Source organism: Marmota monax, unplaced genomic scaffold (genome assembly GCF_021218885.2).
Source record: "Marmota monax isolate L192 unplaced genomic scaffold, Marmota_monax_Labrador192_F-V1.1 WCK01_AAM20220418_F8-fsc00190, whole genome shotgun sequence".
Classification (NCBI taxonomy): domain Eukaryota; kingdom Metazoa; phylum Chordata; class Mammalia; order Rodentia; family Sciuridae; genus Marmota; species Marmota monax.
Window position 1 is genome coordinate 581,564 of NW_026693010.1, and position 18,961 is coordinate 600,524.

An 18,961-nucleotide genomic window follows, 5' to 3' on the forward strand; every position below is an offset into this window, starting at 1 on the left:
ATCTGGTAAATTCAGTTTTCTTTTTAATATTGTGAGTTTGAGAAAATAGAATGAACATTCAATGACTAGGTTACATTTCAAGGCAGAAGGGGCTTAGCAGAGTCTGGGGTGCAGCTCGGTGTGGGGCACAGGCCTAGCGCAGTGAGGCCCTGCACTCCACCCCCAGCACCACACAGAAAACAAACGGCCTGGCGGGGTTCTGCTCCTGCCCCTAAGCAGCCTGCTAGTGCCTCACCCTGAGTCCGCAAAGCACCACCTTTTCTTGCCACGTTCCTGTCCCACCCCCACGGGGAGAGGGTTTTATACATGCATATACATTTTAGTCGTGGATGGACACATCTATTTATTTTTATGCGGTGCTGAGTATCAAACCCTCATGCATGCAAGGCAAGCACTCTGCCACTGAGCCCCAGCCCCAGGGTTTCTTTTTGTGGGACGCAAGGTGCCCAACTTCCTCTTGGCCCTCATGAAACAAAGCTCAAAGCACCACTGGCAACCTGGCAGGGCCCACACGCCCGGGAGGACACCACTCACTGGAGCCAAAACCCCCCGGCCACTCGAGGCTGGGGCTCGGCAGACAGAGCGGCCTGAGCTCCCACTGTGGCACGGCCGCCAGCTGTGACTCAACTCCGTTTGACCCTTACTTAGTGCTTTTCTCAAGTGAAGCAGAAGCCACATTAAAGTGCTCCCAATGTCAGTGGCCCGATAGGCCTGCAGAGGCTGACGCAGCAGTGGTTAGTGAGGACCCGAGTCCAACTCAGAGACTGCAGAGATGAGGAACTGCAATGACAGCTTATTTTTTAATAAAATTCAGGGGTCTCCAACAGCATAGTCTGTAAGGCGTCACTACAATCCTGGGGACGTCCCCCAGTAGCACTTGTAAAGCTCAGCAAGGTGTGGCCCACGGTGAGCCTCTCCCCCAAGCCTGACCCTACAGGACAGAAGGCACCGAGCGTCTGTTCTGACTCAGAAGAGATACAAAATATTTTCTCCACATCCTACGTCATGAGAATTAATGAAACCCTGGAGGAGGTGTCACCAATGCATTGACATGCAGCGCAGCTGCCCTGGGGGCAAGCACACGGGGCCACGTGGCAGCCTGGAGCAGGTGGCCCAGTCAGCATGTTGGCACCAGGTGTCCCGAGGAGCTGGTGCCAGGCATGTTCTGAGCCTCGACCCACCGTCCCACGCGGAGCGGCCTGGGCCTGCCCTCACGGCGCCTGCTCTTACTCGAGGAGGCGCGGGCCGCCTCAGCACCCTCCGCCTCTCCTGTCGATGGTGGGCAGGCGGCACTGTTTCAGGCTAGGCTTGATGTCCTTCTGTGTGTCTATCTGTGAAAGGAAAACCAGGGACACTGACTGGAGGTTGAGGACAGGTGCAGGGGCAGCCCCCAGGGACGAAGAGCAGGACAGCTACCTTCTTGTTGGCACCCAAGCACTTCAAGGGTCTCAACATCGGGACTCTTCCGTTCATCCCAGAACTGAACACTGACTGCAGTGTGGGGCTGGAGTATGACAGCTTGGTGGTCACTCCCGAAAACCTCAATTTGGGCAGTTCCATCCCGCAGGCTGGTCCCCGTCTCTTGCCGTGGTCGTCCTCTTGCCTCAGGGGCTGTTTCTTGAAACAGAACAGGGTCAGTTTTCCTCCATGGAAATCAGGAAAGGCACAGGCAGCCCTCTGCTTCCACCTTGGTCTAGTGGAACTTACTTCCTGGTCAGGCCGGGGCTGGGGCTCAGTGGTGGGGCACTTGCCTAGCATGGGTGAGGCACTGGGTTCCAGCCTCAGCACCACATAAAAGTCAATAAAATAAAGGTATTATGTCAGCCAGGCGGGATGGCACATGCCTGTAAGCTTGGGAGGCATGCTTAGGAGGCTGAGGCAGGAGGATGGAGAGTTCAAAGCCAGCCTCAGCAAAAGCCAGGCACTGAGCAACTCAGTAAGACCCCGTCTCTAAATAAAACACAAAACAGGGCTAGGGATGTGGCTCAATGGTCGAGTGCCCCTGAGTTCAATCCCTGGTACCAAAAGATAAATTATAAAGATATTTTGTCCACCTACAACTAAAAAGTTACAAAAATTCCTGGCCTGGGGCAGGTCCTGCAGTGATGGGCCACCGCAGGTAAGGCACCCTGTGCGCCCCATGGGGAGAGGAGAGTCGTACACATCAGCCCCTCTTGGCCAGTACTCCTGGCCCACCCTCTGCAACCACTCCACTCAGTTCTGCTGACCCCATGGAGGCTGGAGTGACCAGCCTCGCCTAGCGGTGACCTGCTCTGAGTGTGGGTCTCAAACGACTTGCAGACTCTGACCCCTGTGCCTCCTGCTCTAACTGGAGGTCCTGTGCCCAACCTGCCCCAACGGTTTCTGTGCAGCTTGTGAGCTCAGAATGGGTTCCACCTTTTATTTGTTTGTTCATTCACTTATTTATTTACTAGGTGGACACAGTATCTTTGTTTTATTTTTATGTGGTGCTGAGGATCGAGCCCAGGGCCTCACATGTGCTAGTCTAGTGCTCTACCACTGAACCCCAGCCCCAGACCAGGGGTTCCACCTTTTATAAGGATTGAAAGAAAACTTTGGTGGCATGTGAAATTCAAACATTTGCGCCCAGAGCTTCACTGGGTCATTCCCAGTTGGCACAGATGTCCTCTGCAGCAGCTCACCAGGCAGCCAGGAGCTGGACAAGCCAGGCAGTCTGCCCTCACAGACTCAGCACACCTCTGCTGTCACTGAAGATGGTAGGGGGCGCGGTGGCAGCAGGGCCGGCAAGTTCCAGGAGGAGCGTGGCTGAGGGGGACTCTGGAGGCCCTGCTGGAGGGAGCCGCCTGCACCCTGCGCTTTAGAGGCGTGCCTGGAGCTGTCACAGGTGCTACACACCTGGACGCAGCGGTCGGGTCACGGAGCAGCGCCCTGGCTGCAGCCCTACGAGCCCTCTGCTGCTGGCTGAGAGCTCGCTAGTGGTGGAGGGTGGTGAAGAGCAGAATTGAGGGAGGGGACGTCCCTAGCAGAGCTCCGGTGCCAGCCCCAGGCTGTGAGGTTGCTGGGCCGAGCAGGTGGGTGCCCGTGGGTGCTGGGCCAGATTGTACAGGGCAGGTGAAAGGAAAGGCGAGGGCTGTGACGGGGCTCAGGACTTTCACTGGTGGGAGGTGGCTTTCTGTGCCCCTACTGGGACATTCTGAGGATCCACCAGGAGTGTCTGCAAATGGTTCTGGCCTGGAATAGGACAGCTGCGTGTGGTCAGCAGCAGAGAAATGCATGGAAGGGTCCCACATCTGAGCCTGTGCACGTGGGTGTCAGCCGTGGGCCCTCAGCTAGTGGGGCAGGGCAAGCAGAACCCGGGGAGATGGTGAGCAGCATGGTATCCAGGTTTCAGCTGATATGGTACAGCTGGGTGTGCCACTGCCCTCCACAGATGGCCACCTCAGAGAAACAGGCCACCAGTGTGTCCAGCCCACTTAGTGGGCTGTTCCCCACTTGCTGATTCCAGTCAGTACCTGCCTTCTGCCCTCCTTGGAGAACTGCCCGTTGAGACTGAGTAGTTCGGGCCCCATGGGGTGCTCTGGAAAGAAAGCCCTTCTGTGGCTGGCCAGGGCATGCTTCTCGGCCACCCTGCAGAGGAGAAGAGTGGTCACACCCAGGGTAGGCCCAGAGCACCTCTGCTTGTCTGCTGTCTCTAACTCCAAATCTGCTGTGACGAGAGGGTTCCATGAGCTACTAGGAGGAGCAACCAGAGGCGTGGGATCAGGTGACATCCAGTGGCTCTAATGCGCACCGCGGGCTCACACTACCCCACAGGATGCCCACCAGACGCTCCAGAATCCTCAGCACTGGAGCCAGGGCACTGCCTGCACAGTGGCTACGCTCTCCCTGCCTGCCACGGAGCTGCTGACTGCTTCACTGGGGAGCACACTGCCCAGAACACGGTGGGTCATGGGAGGCACTGACCACTGCCAGGGTGGGGACCCTCCAGAGGCCGGTTTCCCGCCTACCGTGTGCCGCAGGGCCACGCGGAGACCCACAGGAGCCTACCTCTGCTCCTGGAAGTAGGGGTGCAGCAGGGCCTGGTGGGCAGCGATGCGCTCATCAGGGTCATAGGCCACCATTGCGTGCAGGAGGGAGAGACATTGCGGGGACAAAGTGGTTGTCAGTTGAGGTATTCCTGATCCCTTTTTAAAAGGAAAATCAAAACTCATAGCTCTCGACCTGTATTAAAAGCCCAATGATAATAAAGGATCATGCCATTATTTGGAGCACTTGGTCAGTTGTTGTCCTGACTCTAAGGGGACAGTTCATGACCCACAGAAGGGGGCACGCCACCCTGTCCAAACCATAGACGTGCAATGCCAAGAGTGAGCTTAAGCTGAGCCACGGGCCCTGGAGATCAAGCCTGATCGCAGGTTCATGGATTGACAAATGTCCCCCCCAGGAGAGATGTGGAGAGCGTGGGGCGGGGGCTGGGCATGCGGGTTAGGGACCCATGGGAAATCTTCACTTTCTACTTGATTTTGCAAAACCTAAAACTGCTCTAAAAAAATAAAGTCTGTTAAAAAGGAGTGTGTGTGAAATCTGTTATGCTATAAATTTAAGATAATGACCTTTCCTCTAAAAGATTAAAATCTCCTTCCCACATTAGGACGAAATAAAGTTTAAAAATAGAAAAAAATTAGCGTCTAGAATTGCTATCATCTTCTTACCTTCCTGGGACCTAGGGCTGCTGGCTGCTCCCTTGGCCCTCAGGGCCCCCTCAGAAGCCCTAGCTCCCTGGCTGTGATCCCACAAAACCCCAGTGGGTCTGTGACTCCTTGTCTAGGAGCCAGTATCGCCCTGATGCTGTGCGACAGCAGCAGAAAGTCTCCTGTGCAGTTGGCGCTTGGGGGACCTTCTCCCCTGAGGGCTGCTAAGTCCTGTGTAAATACTCCCAAGCCGCGGGTGAGGCTGCGAGCACTTCCCACAGTGCTAGAGGAAGAGCACCCTGAGAGCCCCAAAGACACAGGCAGCCCCTTTTCCAAAGGCAGAGGAGCCCAGTAGGTGAGGGGCCGAGCGGAGGGCTTGTTCTGCTCCCACCATGGCCCACTCCAGCTGGGGCAGGAGTCCACATCTGACTCTCAGGGCTGCCACACTCACTGTTTGAACTTGGTGAGGGTCTTCTGAGCGGGTGTGCCAATGACATCATGGATTTTTGAGATCTGGTCCAGTTCATTTGCTCCAGGAAAGAGGGGCTGCAGACTGCGGGGGCAAGACAAGAGGCACCCAGGTGAGCGCAGGGCTGCCTCCTCCAGGGGACAGTCCCTATATAGACTCCCAGGAAGGGTCCCCAGAGCCATCCTCAGGGCTGGGAGCCGTCCATTCTTCTCCAAAGCCCCAGGTGTGTTTCCTGAGAGGCGAACACATTCCTCCATCTGCACACTCCTGTGACTGCATGAAAGGAGCACATCTGCTCTAACTGCCACAGACACATAGGGCCTGACGCCAGCCGGGTGAGTTCTGCTGCACATGGAGGGCAGAGTGGGGCAGGGCTTATGGGCAACTGAGTTCTAAGAAAACTTTTGGTTTACAGAGCTTTTACAGATTTTGTAATCGTGAATAAAAGATTTTAGACTTGCATAAACCAACCCAATCCACGTTACACATCACAAAGAGGAGCCTAAACAGCTCCGCTAGGAATGGCTTCTGCTCAGTCAAGAGCAGTATCTGCAAAGAGAGAAAGAGGGCCGTGTGGATGAGCAGGACCCAGCTCCAAGGTGGAAAACCAGGACACCCCTGCCCAGCGCAGGTTACCAGGTGGCTGGCTCCCTGAGGCTACTGCGTCCTGTTCTCCAGCACCCTATCAAACCAGCTCAGGGGATTTCAGAACTGTGCTGGTGCTCGAGGCTGCAAGGCAATCACCTCTCGGCTCTCCAAAGTGACAAGTCACCAACATGAACGCTGGCACTCTAAGGGGTGCCCTGAAGTGCACATCTGTATGCATTTCTGTAGTTGTCAGTTGAACAGGTAGAACAATGACACTAGGTCACAATGCTCACTTGAAGAGCCACCATGAGAAAGAGGGAACTGCCCACCCCTGGGGGCCTAACTATGCCACTCCACTTGCCCAGCATGGACCAGCCTGCCGCCCATCTCCTAGGCCCCTGCTCCACCTGGAAACCAAGCCCAAAGGCCAGAGCTGGAGTGGGGAGGCCAGAGCACCCTGCTGTGCCTGGAGTAGGCCCTGAGGGCACCGTTTACCCTCCCCACGTCTGCCTGGAGGTGGAATGAGCTTGCCTCCCCTCTGCTCTGGGATGCTGGTCTGTCAGTCATTTCAGGATCAAGCCTGGAGGACAGCCCTGTTCCCCAGGAGCCTGATGGTGATGGCTCTGCAGGAAGAGCAAGCAAAGAAAGGTAAAATGAAAGCCTAGTGGACTTTTGTCCTTCTGTGGTACTGGGGATGGAACCCAGGGCCTTGCCCGTTAGGCCAGCACCTACCACTGAGCCACCCAGTGCCCACCTAGGAAGCTTTCTGCGGAAATAAAAAGTTGAGTGACTGTAAAACCTGGAGGTATGGGGCTGGGGCTGGGGCTGGGGCTGGGGCTGGGGCTGGGGCTGGGGCTGAGCAGTAGAGCGCTCACCTAGCACGTGCCAGGTCCTGGGTTTGATTTTCAGCACCACATAAAAATAAATAAAGATTAAAAAAAAAAAACCTGGAGGTGTGGGGGCTGGCAAGACACCCTCTGGCCTGGGCCTCGCTGTGTGATCTACCCCCTCCACCTGAGTGTGACCAGGCTGGTGGTCCCTGCTTTACCTGGCGATCTCATAGAACACACATCCTGCACTCCACAGGTCCATCTTGTATGTGTAGAAGCCGTCAGTGAGGAGACACTCCGGGGCCCGGTACCAGCGGGTGGAGATGTATTCTGTGTACGGCTGCTTGGAATAGACACTCCGGCAGGACCCAAAGTCCCCCAGTTTCAGGACATCCTGCTGCAAGCAGCAAAAATCAGAGGTGACATCTCTGCAGCTACTATCATACAAACCATTGCAAATGTTTATATACTAACAGGAAAATCCTGGCATTGACACTAGCGTGGAAAATACAAATTACCACTTTGTAAGCAGCTGAATGTGCCTCTGGGGGGTGGGGACGTGGGGATTTCTCCGTGTGGAACATGTCTGCAGACATTCTGACAGACTTGGCATGCATCTCCCATGTCTCCAGAATCTCCAGGTAAGTCGCACGCTCCAGCCACGTGTACCCTGTGTCACACCTGCCGATGCCCTGGCTCTGCAGGTGGCTCAGTTCTGGCTCACCCTGCACAGGCTCCCACAGCACGTGGCTTCAGGGGACTCGACGGTGCATCAGATAGACGCGGGGGAAAGCACAGGATGACTGAGCTCAGGCATGCAGGGGCTTCAGAGTGGGGGACCTCAAGGCTGGCCTCAGGGCACTACAGGGGAAGACCTCAAATTTGGAATGAGCTCAAATCCTGCCTCTGCCACGATAACATCTAGCGTTTGGGATGGGCATTTGAATGGAGTGAATTCTGTCATATTCTTCCAGCTGTATAGACAGTTATGTTGGTGAAACTTACTTAATAAGCCTTTTTTTCCCAATTGGAAAGGGAAAAACTCTTTAAGAAACATGCTGAAATAAAAAGTTGAGTGACTAGCTAAACACATCCAGCGGGAAAAGGCCTCATAATCTACCTTTATTCTGAAATTAAGTTTCCATATAAAAATTCTTACCTTTATGAGTATATTTTCTGGTTTTACATCTCTGTGAAATATTCCATTTCTGCATTTGGAATATAAAGAATAGAATTAATTGAATCTCTTTTTTTGTTGTTTGTTTGTACTGAGGAATTAACCCAGGGGTATTTCACCACTGAGCCACATCTGCAGCCCTTTTTGCTTTTGTTGTTGTTATTGTTGTTCTAATTAATTTACTCTTTATTTTGAGACAAGCGCTCACTTAAGTGGCTGAGGCTGGCCTCAAACTTGCAATCCTCTTGCTTCAGCCTTTCGAGTTGCTGGGATTCAGGCATGTGCCACCGCACCCAGCTAACTGTACTTTATTAATTCAAATTCTTGAAAGTGAATTGTATTTTTAGTGAATACAAATACATTTTGTACATCTGAGAGCTGCCCCATCTCCCAAAGCGTACCTGTGCATGTGATCAAGGGATCTGCATAACTGATACATATAGTGCCTGATTTTTTTTTCTGATAATGGGTGTCTTCTTCCTGTACAATCAAGGAAAAGGCAAATTATAGTCACTAATGATACATATCCCCTTTTTAAAAACATATAATCCACTTTTTAAAAAAATTTTTTTTTAGTTGTAGTTGGACACAATACCTTTATTTTATTTATTATTTTTATGTGGTGCTGAGGATCAAACCCAGTGCCTCACATGTGCTAGGCAAGCGCTCTGCCACTGAGCCACAACCCCAGCCCCATAATCCACCATTACTTAGTAATATGTGAAAACTCTAAGTTCCTCTGTGAAAAATAATCTCAAGTAGTTTTAGGAATATGGAGTACACTTACAAAAGACATCATTTAAAATCCTACATACTGGCATGATTTCGCTTAAAATCACATAACATATGCATTTTGATTTCAGTTAGAACACTACTGAGTGATAGTCATAAGAACAAGGTCTGATAATCTTGGGTCTTCCAGGACTGTCCCCTTCAAACTGCATTAGTTTTGAAAACTCTGAGTCACTTGAAAACCTCCTGTCTTGCTGGGTGCAACAGCACTCATTTGTAATCCTTGGGAAGCTGAGGCAGGAAGATCACAAGTTTAAAGCCAGCCTCAGTAACTTAGCAAGGTCTTAAGCAACTTACTGAGACCTTATCTTAAAATTTAAAAGTAAAAATAAAAAGACTGGTGATGTGGCTTAGTGGTTAAGTGCCCCTGGGTTCCACCCTTGGTACTAAATAGAAGAGAAAAAGAAGACCCCATGTCTTCTGCGACATCCTGGCTAGGTAGAGATCTCCATTGTATTTATTTATTTTGAGACAGGGTCCATGTTACCCAGGGTGGCCATGAACCCCTGGGCTCAAGGCATCCTGCCACCTACCTCAGCCTCCCGAGTAGCTGGGATGACAGGTGTGTAGGGCACCTGGCTTTGGAGATTGCCACCAAAAGGGAAGAGAGCACAGTCCAGCAGAAGTGCACAGACTACTTGGGATTCCACCACCCACATGTCCTTCACAGAGGTACCTGGTGGCCCCAGGGCCACACTGCATTCCTACAGTGTCTGTCCCATTTCGAGGCTCCAAACATGCCACCGTGGTACCACAGGGCTACTATTTCAGAGGCCACACTTCACTTGGAGTGTTTGTAAGTTCATAAGTTTTAAACTGGCAAAGTGACCCATTTTCTCCCCCATGACCATTTGGCCCATTGGACACTGTTAGTCTCAAATTTGCAATTTCTTTTCACAAATAAGTTCAATCTTTTTCTCTACATAGCTAAATAAAAATGTTTAAAAAATGCAAATAATAAGGGCTGGGGATGTGGCTCAAGTGGTAGCCGCTCGCCTGGCATGCGTGCGGCCAGGGTTCGATCCTCAGCACCACATACAAACAAAGATGTTGTGTCTGCCGAAAACTAAAAAATAAATATTAAAATTCTCTCTCTCTCTCTCTCTTAAAAAAAAAAAAAGCAAATAATAAGGGGCTGGGGTTGTGGCTCAATGGTGGAGCACTTGACTCACATGCGTGAGGAACTGGGTTCGATTCTCAGCACCCCATATAAATAAAGTCCTCTGACAACTATATATTTTTTAAAAAAGCAAATAATAAGTAATTTAAATTGTAAAATTATAAATTGTATCTAAATGCAATTAACTTTTTCATATAATATCATAACCTTTTTATTGTTTCACAAAACTTATTACCAGTTTCCTGGAATTAAAACAAAAATAATTAAAATCAAGACTGTTAGTGTTCCTGAGCCCAAGGACCTCTAGAATTTTATTATCTTAACATCCATATAAAGGCAAAAAGAAAGCAGCTTCCCTTGTCCCTCAGGGGTGCTCAGGTCCACTCTGCAAGCCCTCCTCGACCCCTCGGCCCCACGCTGGCTCTCCCTGCCCAGTGTCAGCTTGACACTCGACACTGCCTGTGGCCAGGCCCCTTCTGCCTCTGGGGTTCCTGGACTCCAAGGCACCCCATCCCAGGCTCAGGTGGAGGCATAGAATGTTCCTCCCACCTAGGCCTACAGCAGAAGGCTTGACTCACTGCTAGGCCTGGCTCATCATCTTGAGAACAGCGCCCCCCACATCCCTCCAGCTTAAGGAAGGCTCCTCGTGCTCTCAGAGTGCCCCTCAGTACCGGCTCCAGGCTGTTCCATTTCTGAAATACCTTTCCCAACTAAGTGCACACATCCAGACCTTACTGCATAAAACTGGTATCACAGTTATCTGAATTTGAACTTGGGAAAAGAGGATCTTGTTAGAGAAAGTCTCATCTGTCCAGTCTTCCTAACTACCGGGGGTCTTTTAAAAAGCAGATTCCAAGGTGGTACATGCCTGTAATTCCAGCAGCTCGGGAAGCTGAGACAGGATGATCCTGAGTTCAAAACCATCCTCAGCAATGGCAAGGTGCTTAGCAACTCAGTGAAACCCTGTCTCTAGATAAAATATAAGAGGGCTAGGGATGTGGCTCAGTGGTCGAGTGCCCCTGAGTTCAATCCCTGGTATCAAAACAAAGCAGATTCCAAGGCTCGCACCGAGATCTGATAATAAACCACAAAGGGCAGGAGGCCAGGAGTCTTTCTCAGTGGCCTTGGCCCCCAGCATGAGCCTCCTCCCCAGGTGCCACTGTCCCCTTCCGCTGTTTCTCTCCCAAAGCCTGCTCCTATTCCTGGATCAGGAGCGGCTCTCTCCCTCTGCGCCCTGAGGAAGCATGTCCCGCAGGACTGCGGCAGTGCAGGGACAGGCAGCGGTCTGCACAACCTCAGTCCATACCCTCAAAGGACCGGCTGATCACCCACCCTCCAGTTTTTCCATACCAGATCCTAACCCCGTGGGCCTGAGAGCGTGTCTGAGATTCTCACTTTCAAACAGCCTGGAACAAAGGAAATACAGTGCCATTAATGACTCACTCAGGAGTCCCTCCCGGGCCTTCAGGGAACGCTGCAGCCCTGTCTGCTGAGCCATCCTGACCTTAGTAACTTTTGTAAGTTAATTTTTACAAAAAAAAAAAAAAAAAAAAAAAACAACCCAGCCTTCATTGAGGAGGCTCCATGGAATGTCATGTATGATACCAGTAGCGGAAAAAGACTTCCCGAGAACCGGCGTAGCCTGTGGCACCTGCTGCAGGAAAACGGCCCTCCCTCCCGCTGCTTGCAAAGAGCCAGCCCTCCTCTCAGGTTCAGAGGTGCGCGCTGGGCCCTGGCACAGACGAAAATGCCCTCATGCCCACTGAGGCCCAGAGGCAGTGCCCGTGGCAGTTATATTTTTTTGCTATTTCTTTTTATTCAGTAGTACACTTTACATTTTGCGGGGAGATAAGAGGAGGAGGGCCAAAGCGTTTCATCGGAGTCCCCAACATGTATGACACTCCTGATGGTACAAGGACAGGATGAAAGGCCAGGCCACCAGGGGGAGGGTTCCCAATATTCCTAACTCATCTCTATAATTAAAATGATAGGGTGTGAGTACCAAGCCCGTGGTGGCCCTCAGTGCCAGCTGCAGTCCCAGTTCCCCGCAGGCTAGGTCATACCTACACATCATCGTCCTTTTCCTTTCTGGGAATGAAGCTGGCCTAGAAAATAGGGAACAAAAAGTTCAGCACAGTTGGGTAACAGTGCTGTGACTTTCTCCCTACCTCCCCAGCCCACTGTGCTAGGCAGGGCTCAGAGCAGAACTACCAAGGGCCTCCTGGGGCCTGGTGGGCCTGGCCTGGCAGATCCCACAGGCAGGTCCCTGGGCTGCGGCTCTCCAGAGCACAGTCCTCTCTTTGGCGATGATGACTGTAGGGTCAGCGCACGCATGCTGATTTCTGGGTGGTCTTCAGGATCTCAGCAGCCTTGCTGTGCTCAGTACCTTGGAAATCCATGCCATTCGCACCTAGAGCTTGGTTCCCTTCTTGAAGTCCTGCTCCATGTGCATCTGAGTCGGGAATCACCCTGGAGATGAAAATGCCCAGCTTGGAGGCCTTTCCTCCTGATGTTAAATCCCAAATGAGCTCCGGGAGGCTTCTTCAGTGTCACAATTCGGGGCAGAAACTGGTGGATTTATTGTCGTAGTCCAGGTGATATACTCTCATGAGGAAGAATCCACACTGGGGGATTCTATTAGGCAGGCAGGAAAAGCACTGAGCAGTCATCATAAGGAACTGGCCGTCCATCTTGGACAAGACCCACCGCTTAAATGCCAAACTACCTCAGCAGCAACAAAGCCCTTAGCCACCCTTGGCTCGGCTCAGTCAAAACCCTGTGACACCCACATGCCCCTACTGTGCCCCTTGGAGATCCAAGGGGCCCCACTGTCAGTGCCTCTCTGTGGGAGGAGCCAGAGGAGCAGGCAGGGCTGCACTGGCAGAGCCCTGCCCTGGCGGCCTGGCAGGCTCAAGGACAGGTCCTCGGGTTCTGTGCCTCGAAGCTGGGTCATCTTAGGCAAGTGAACATGGAAAAGTTTTAACTTTCTTTGAAATTCAGTTTCCTCACCTCTAAAATGGGAAGCTCAAATGAGGAAACAGGCCTGCACACCGGTGCCCCCGGCACACCCACTCAGTGCAGTTGCGCCTGAGGACTGGGTGCCGAGCCGCTCTCCAGACTCACTCGGCCTGGGACGGGAGCCTGGTGAAGTCCAGCCCTGAGGCCAACACTGTGACAGTGAAGCCCTGAGGCTGATGCTGTGACACGCCCACCTCGTTACCCTTGGCGTAGGCTCCAGGAGCTCACCAAGGAAACGTCATTGTAACATGGGGAACTTGTGCTGCTTCGGGTTAAAATTAACAGTAGGTGACCTCGGCTTAGAAGAAAATTCCAGTGACAAAAACACTGCATCACCCACCTGAGTGGTGTGGAGACTGACAAGTAGGGAAAGCAGACATCAATCATTCTGCGTCAAAAGTGCAAAGAAGTAACAGGAATGATGTGACATTTATTTAACTTCTATTTTCCTTCTTATTTATGCACAAAGTGAGACAGAGTAAAATTATGCAATAGATCTAAAAGAACTCTTGATCAGGATAAAATTAAAATTGCCCAGTGATAGGGCTGGGGATGTGGCTCAAGCAGTAGCGCGCTCGCCTGGCATGCGTGCGGCCTGGGTTCGATCCTCAGCACCTCATACAAACAAAGATGTTGTGTCCACCAAAAACTAAAAAATAAATATTGAAAAAAAAAATTCTCTCTCTCTCTTAAAAAAAAAATGCCCAGTGATAAAGGTCTGTGTTATGGCTAAACAGTGCCTCTTGCCATCAGTGGGTCAGAGTTGATGAGACATAAAAAATACAACTGGGGCTAGGCGGGGGCTCAGAGGCAGAGCCTTGCCTGGCGTGCCTGAGACCCTGGGTTCCAGCCTCAGCACCACATAAAGATAAAAAAATAAAGGGTCAGCCTCCTCTGACCCCTGCTGGACAAAGAGAAAACCACCCACCTTCATCTGGCCATCCCCTAGTTCACAGCCACGGGCATCCTGAGAACAAAACCATCCGGAGGGCGTCCCCTCCACCTCTGCCCCTGCTGGACCCAGGCCCTGCACACCTGGGTGCGGGAAGTAGACAGTCCAGACTGTGACCACTCCTCCCTCCTTTCACTATCTCGCTCTTTACTATTTAACAGCACTACTGAATGCCTGATTGCTGAAGACAGTAGTAATTTAAGTCATACGAATTGCTATTCTGGTAAAAAAAGAAGAAGAAGCTGCTTTAGTGATTACTTGGCTTTTAATAGATCAGTGTTGCCCTCACAGGAGCAGACCAGAGGAAGTGCCTGTTCCTAGGAGGCTCTGAGCTAAGGCAGGAGGGAGCTCAGGGTAGCAGTGCAAAGTCAAGGTCCAGGCTGGAGCTTCAGCCCTGCCTCAGGCATTTGTAAAGCTTCACGTGGGGTTATTACTTCATCCTTCAAGCCCCAATTTCCTCATCTGTAAAATGGGGCTGATAATAACAGTGCCAACCACAGAGGGTTGTCAGAGGAGTCTGTCAGGTGGTCAAAAACAGCACCCTGGGCGGGGGCGGGGGCTCAGCAGTAGTTCACTTGCCTGGCATGTGAGGCACTGGGTTCGATTCTCAGCACCACATATAAATAAATTAATTAAAGGTCCATCAACAACTAAAACAAAATTGGAAAAAAAAAAAAAACCCGCACCGTGGGACCAGCCCAAGTTCAAGCCCCTCTACCACCTACTAGGTAATCACCTTGGACAAGCGACTTTCTCTGTGCCTCCATTTCCTCATGCTGAGATGGGGATAATAGCAGTGGCCTGGCGGTTGCTGCAGAGGTAAGAGGAGGTACCTCCTATGAAGTATTCAGTGTAGCACTGGGGCTATAGGAGCCGCGAACCCTGGTCACCGTCACTCAGTCCACTGACCCTGAGGCAACTTTCCTCCGTTTTACCGGCTCTGAGTTCAGGGTGCCCCACTTTGCTGGCATCTTCATCAGCTCAGTGCACTGAGCACAGTCCTGGGCCCACAGGACACTGGACCTCAGGGTAAAGCTGGCCATGTCTGACGGCCCCAGTTCCCACTCGGCATCTGCTGCTAAGTGGTGACTCTCAGGACTGAGAGCCACTCCTAAGAATGTACCCATCAAGAGAACAAGACCTCTGCACAAGACCCGTGGAGGACAGAGCCCTAACCTGGTAAGTGCCAGCCAGGACACGGCCTGCCTCCTGCCCACAACCACCCCTCTGCCTTCTTACTTCCTGTGCTCCCCAGACACCCCCGAGCCATGGGCTTTTCACTGGCTTCAAAGTTACTAATTCTGGAGGCCACACAGAGAGCTGTTATTCATCTCCACTAGCTCTGCTGTCCTCTGACACGTGGATCACTATGACAACAGGTGCTAGGGTTATGCTTCGGGGACATGAGACCATTTTGTCTAAGCCACTGACCTTTTTGCTTGGCCTAGCATGGGTGTCCCAAAGGTGACCTTTGACATCAGGAAGCAAAAGATTCCACCTTCAGATCACGCTAACACCACCATTTTCTGCAGGTGTCCCATGAAGAGCCATGGAGGTTGGTTGAATGTGCTCGGACTGCTGACTATTGCCTGCTATCGGCTCCCACACCCTAGGCCACGATGCTTCTTCATCCCCCGGTGTCCACAAATGTCCTCAGGAGGTGGACTTAGGGCTTGGACCTCCCCACTCCTCATGCTTGGCTATCTTAGGAATGACTCTTGCAAACTCCTTGCTCTAGTGACTGACCTAGTGCACAGCTGGAAACCAGAGGGGCCTGGCTCAGTAACAACATAAGGAATGGACGTCTGTGGATCTGTACAGCCATCGGCTGCAGTCCCTGCAGGCAGACACTGGGAAAGAAGGCTTCAATTTCTGCAATTATACAATCCCTCGCCTACTGGAAATCAAAGATATTTATTCTGAGCAAAGCTTTCTCAGATATCTAAACATAGAGCAATGTGCTGAAAATTCTCCTTCTCACAACCCCCTTTTTTTTTGGTACCAGGGATTGAACCCAGGGGCATTTAACCACTGAGCCATATCCCCAGCCCTTTTTTGTATTTTACTTAGAGACAGGGTCTCACTGAGATGCTTAGGGCCTCACTAAGTTGCTGAGGCTGGCTTTGAATTCCTGATCCTCCTGCCTCAGGCTTCTAAGCCGCTGGAATTACTGGGGGGCGGGCCCCACTGTTCCAGGCTCCCCTTGAGTTTTAAGATACCACACTCTAGGAAGCACCACAGGAATTCTAAATCAGGATGCATTACCTTACACCAAGGGATTATACAGGTTCTTTAAAAAGCAAAATTTAGGGCTGGGTGTGCAGCTCAGTGGCAAAGTGCTTGCCTAGCATGCGTGAGGCCCTGTGTTCAATACCCAGTACTACAAAAAGAAAAAAGCCATGTTGACTTACTGGTGTTGAAAAAAAAAAGAATATTATAAAAAGTAATAATAAAACAATAAAACATAGGGGTTGTAACTGACAATCAAGACCTATACGCAGAGGGTCAGCGTAAAGAACCAGGACAGCCCCCCTTATCCAGACCACGTGGAATGAGATGCTGGTTAGTAAAATCCCCAGGTACACGAGGCTCACTCCTCAAAGAGAAAGCCCCCTGCAGCCTCCTGCACAGCTCCTCCTGCCCGGCCTGCTCACATCTGCTGCCCCGCTGGGCTTCCTGCCCATTGCTGGACCATCTCCGGCCACTTTCTCCCACTGTGGGTGTGTCCAGGCCCAGAGGCTTGTTCTCTCCAACAGCTCAAATTTGAGTGGTTTTGACCAAAAAAACAGATGACTACATTTGTTAGAGTTGTACTTAAACAAGAATAAACAAATTACTAAGCGAATGAATACATGAGGTTTGTAATGTATAAGAAATACCATACAGGGCTGGGGATACAGCTCAGCTGCTAGAGTGCCTGCCTCGCAAGCAAAAGGCCTTGGGTTCAATCCCCAGCACCACAAAAAACAAAACAAAACAACAAATACCATATAATCCCAGATATGAGGCAATCTCCTCTTTTCCCAAAAAGATCCACAGTTTTTTGACCAATTTATATACATAAACTTTTAAGGATGTAGAAAAACTTGCTTACACATACTACTATTTTCTTAGTAATTTATGATCACATAAATATTTAAAATCACATAATAAAATACAAGCAATCCCTGTCTGTGTGGGTTCCCTATCTGTAGATTCAACCATCAATGGTTGTGCTCAACAGGTACAGACTCTCCCCCTTGTTGCTGTTTCCTAATAACAACAATCATTTCCACAGCATCCACACTGTATCTGGTCCTGTAAGTCACCAGGAGGTGGCGTGAAACCCACGGGAGCAAGAGCTGGGTTATGTGCAAACGCAACACCAGGCATCCTCAAATTCTGGCATCCCCAGAGTGTCCTCAGGGGTGAGGACACCAGGGCACCTTATATTAATGTTGACACAATACTGTCTTCATCCTGTCACTTCACAAACACAACTGTATTTGGACTCTTCAGCACCAGTGTCTGCCTCTCCATCTGAAGGGACCGTGGCACACTGCTTTCAGTCTAACTTGTTTGAGATAATACAGCTTTTAAATCACCTATGATGTTTCCACTTAAATTCTATTCCCAATCATCTGAACTCACAGGACATTAGGGCAGCTAATTTTCTTCGTGTGACCTTGGGTAGTGTGATTTGAATGGGACACTGGCTGTTGTTTCTTAGTGATATGCACCAGGTTCATTGTCCTAACAGCTGGCAGACCCATGAGGACAGAGCCCCGGGACACTTGCTCACTGGGGGCCAACCACCTGCCCCCTTGCCTGCTGGCTCTCTGCTGTGCCCTCGGCAAGCACCCAAGGCTGGCCCTGGCTGAGGCCGGCTCAGGGCAAGCTTCCCTAACAGAGCTTTACTGTTTCAAAGATGGAAATAATGAGCACCCTGGACACCAGTGCATGGCAAGGTGCAAGGGGTTCCCCAAAGCCAGGATCTTCAGGGAAGCTTTGCCTTTGTTCAGCAGGGAACAGAGTCAAGCAGCAAGGAGACCCCAGGGAGAGGTACCTCAGAGCAAGGGGCCCCAAAGCTCGGCACCCCGCAAGGAAGGCACAGGCTGCAATGCTCTGCTGCCTTCAGCGCCACTTTTCCAAATCACAGGGTCACCGGAAGGCCTTGGCTCCCCTTCCTGCATGCAGTCACCCTGGGAGGCCAGCCTGCCACAGCAACGCCTCCAGGAGCAAGCCGTCTTGGTTGTCACCACTGCTCTGTGGTGACCAAGGACTATGAGATCGGAAGCAAGATACAGGTGAGCTACAAACTTAAAGAATATTATAAGGTAGCTTTCGAAATAGTCTACGTACCTCGTATGAGCTCATAAATATTCATGTCCATAAGTTCACATATAAGTGCAAGAGAACCAGATTTTCTGTCACTGAAGAAGAAAGCAGGTTTTAAATTTTTTTTGTCTTAATCAGAAAACATGATCAAATATTTAATTCACTGTAAACATTTCTGGTAAATATAAGGCACTCCCACATCAGCCAAAGATGGCAATATAATTATTAAAATAGTAGAGATTTTTATTTTCAACCAATATTTCTGATAAATTTAATTTTAAATAACCGTAAAGATTTATTTTAAGCAAAATTCTAAAAGCCATTTTTTAAAAAAAAAGAGATATGTCTTGAAAATATAAAATTAACCCAGCAGAAAGAAGAAAGTCTGGGGAATTAGCTAAGCAAAGCAATAAAAGAAAAAGGAACTTAACTCATGCTCTATGACTGAACGTCTAGTTTTAATTAATTTTAAAGTAATTTACTGTATCTAATTATTTACATGTAATTGGGATATATTACAACTGGAGAGCCAAAAGCAAAAGCCACTCCCAGGCAGAAGAGAGAGTCACATTTCACTCATACTCCAGGCTTCAGGCCCAGCCAACAAGCTTCTCGGGATTCCATTCAACCCCTAAAGGGGAGCCTGTGTCACAGCAGGCCACCTGGCAGGGGTCTCAGGAGATTCTGGCCAGAAGTGCTCTGCACAGAGTGTGTGTGTGTGTGTGTGTGTGTACACAGTGTTGTGATTATTATGTGCAAACCGTGCTAAGAACACTGCAGCTATGTCAAGGGGCCACACAGCTATGTCAACACAAGTCGTTTTGAATTTAAAACTGTTGCATCCTCTGATTAAAATCCACCAAGCTTTAACTGGCAGAGACTGGAGTTCCCAGGCCAACTTTATAGGCCAGGGTCCCTGCAGAGCTGTAGCAAGGCCAACAAGCACCTTCCCAGAGTGGCAAGGTCATGCTGGTGGGAGGAGGCCTCCTGAGCCCCTGCACACCAAGGGACAAGCCAGGCTCTAT

General features: G+C 50.6%; 1 protein-coding gene across 20 annotated transcripts in view; it reads right to left on the reverse strand.

Annotated features, from left to right (window-relative positions):
• Positions 1-18,961, reverse strand: part of Mok (MOK protein kinase) — a 50,313-nt gene that overhangs the window by 1,930 nt on the left and 29,422 nt on the right. For 10 of the 20 annotated variants that reach the window (XM_058582209.1, XM_046453158.2, XM_046453160.2 and 7 more), the window contains 9 exons: positions 17,961-18,031; positions 8,139-8,217; positions 7,720-7,768; positions 6,779-6,957; positions 5,125-5,226; positions 4,030-4,203; positions 3,495-3,609; positions 1,417-1,617; positions 4-1,331 (listed from right to left, as the gene is read on the reverse strand). In XM_058582209.1, coding sequence (XP_058438192.1) covers positions 1,251-1,331; positions 1,417-1,617; positions 3,495-3,609; positions 4,030-4,203; positions 5,125-5,226; positions 6,779-6,957; positions 7,720-7,768; positions 8,139-8,217; positions 17,961-18,031 — 1,051 coding nt within the window. In that variant the 3' untranslated portion in view covers positions 4-1,250. Of the gene's footprint in view, positions 1-3; positions 1,332-1,416; positions 1,618-3,494; positions 3,610-4,029; positions 4,204-5,124; positions 5,227-6,778; positions 6,958-7,719; positions 7,769-8,138; positions 8,218-12,035; positions 12,119-17,960; positions 18,032-18,961 lie in introns of those variants that run through there. The other 10 variants (XM_046453157.2, XM_046453165.2, XM_046453155.2 and 7 more) reach the window with 6 other exon arrangements.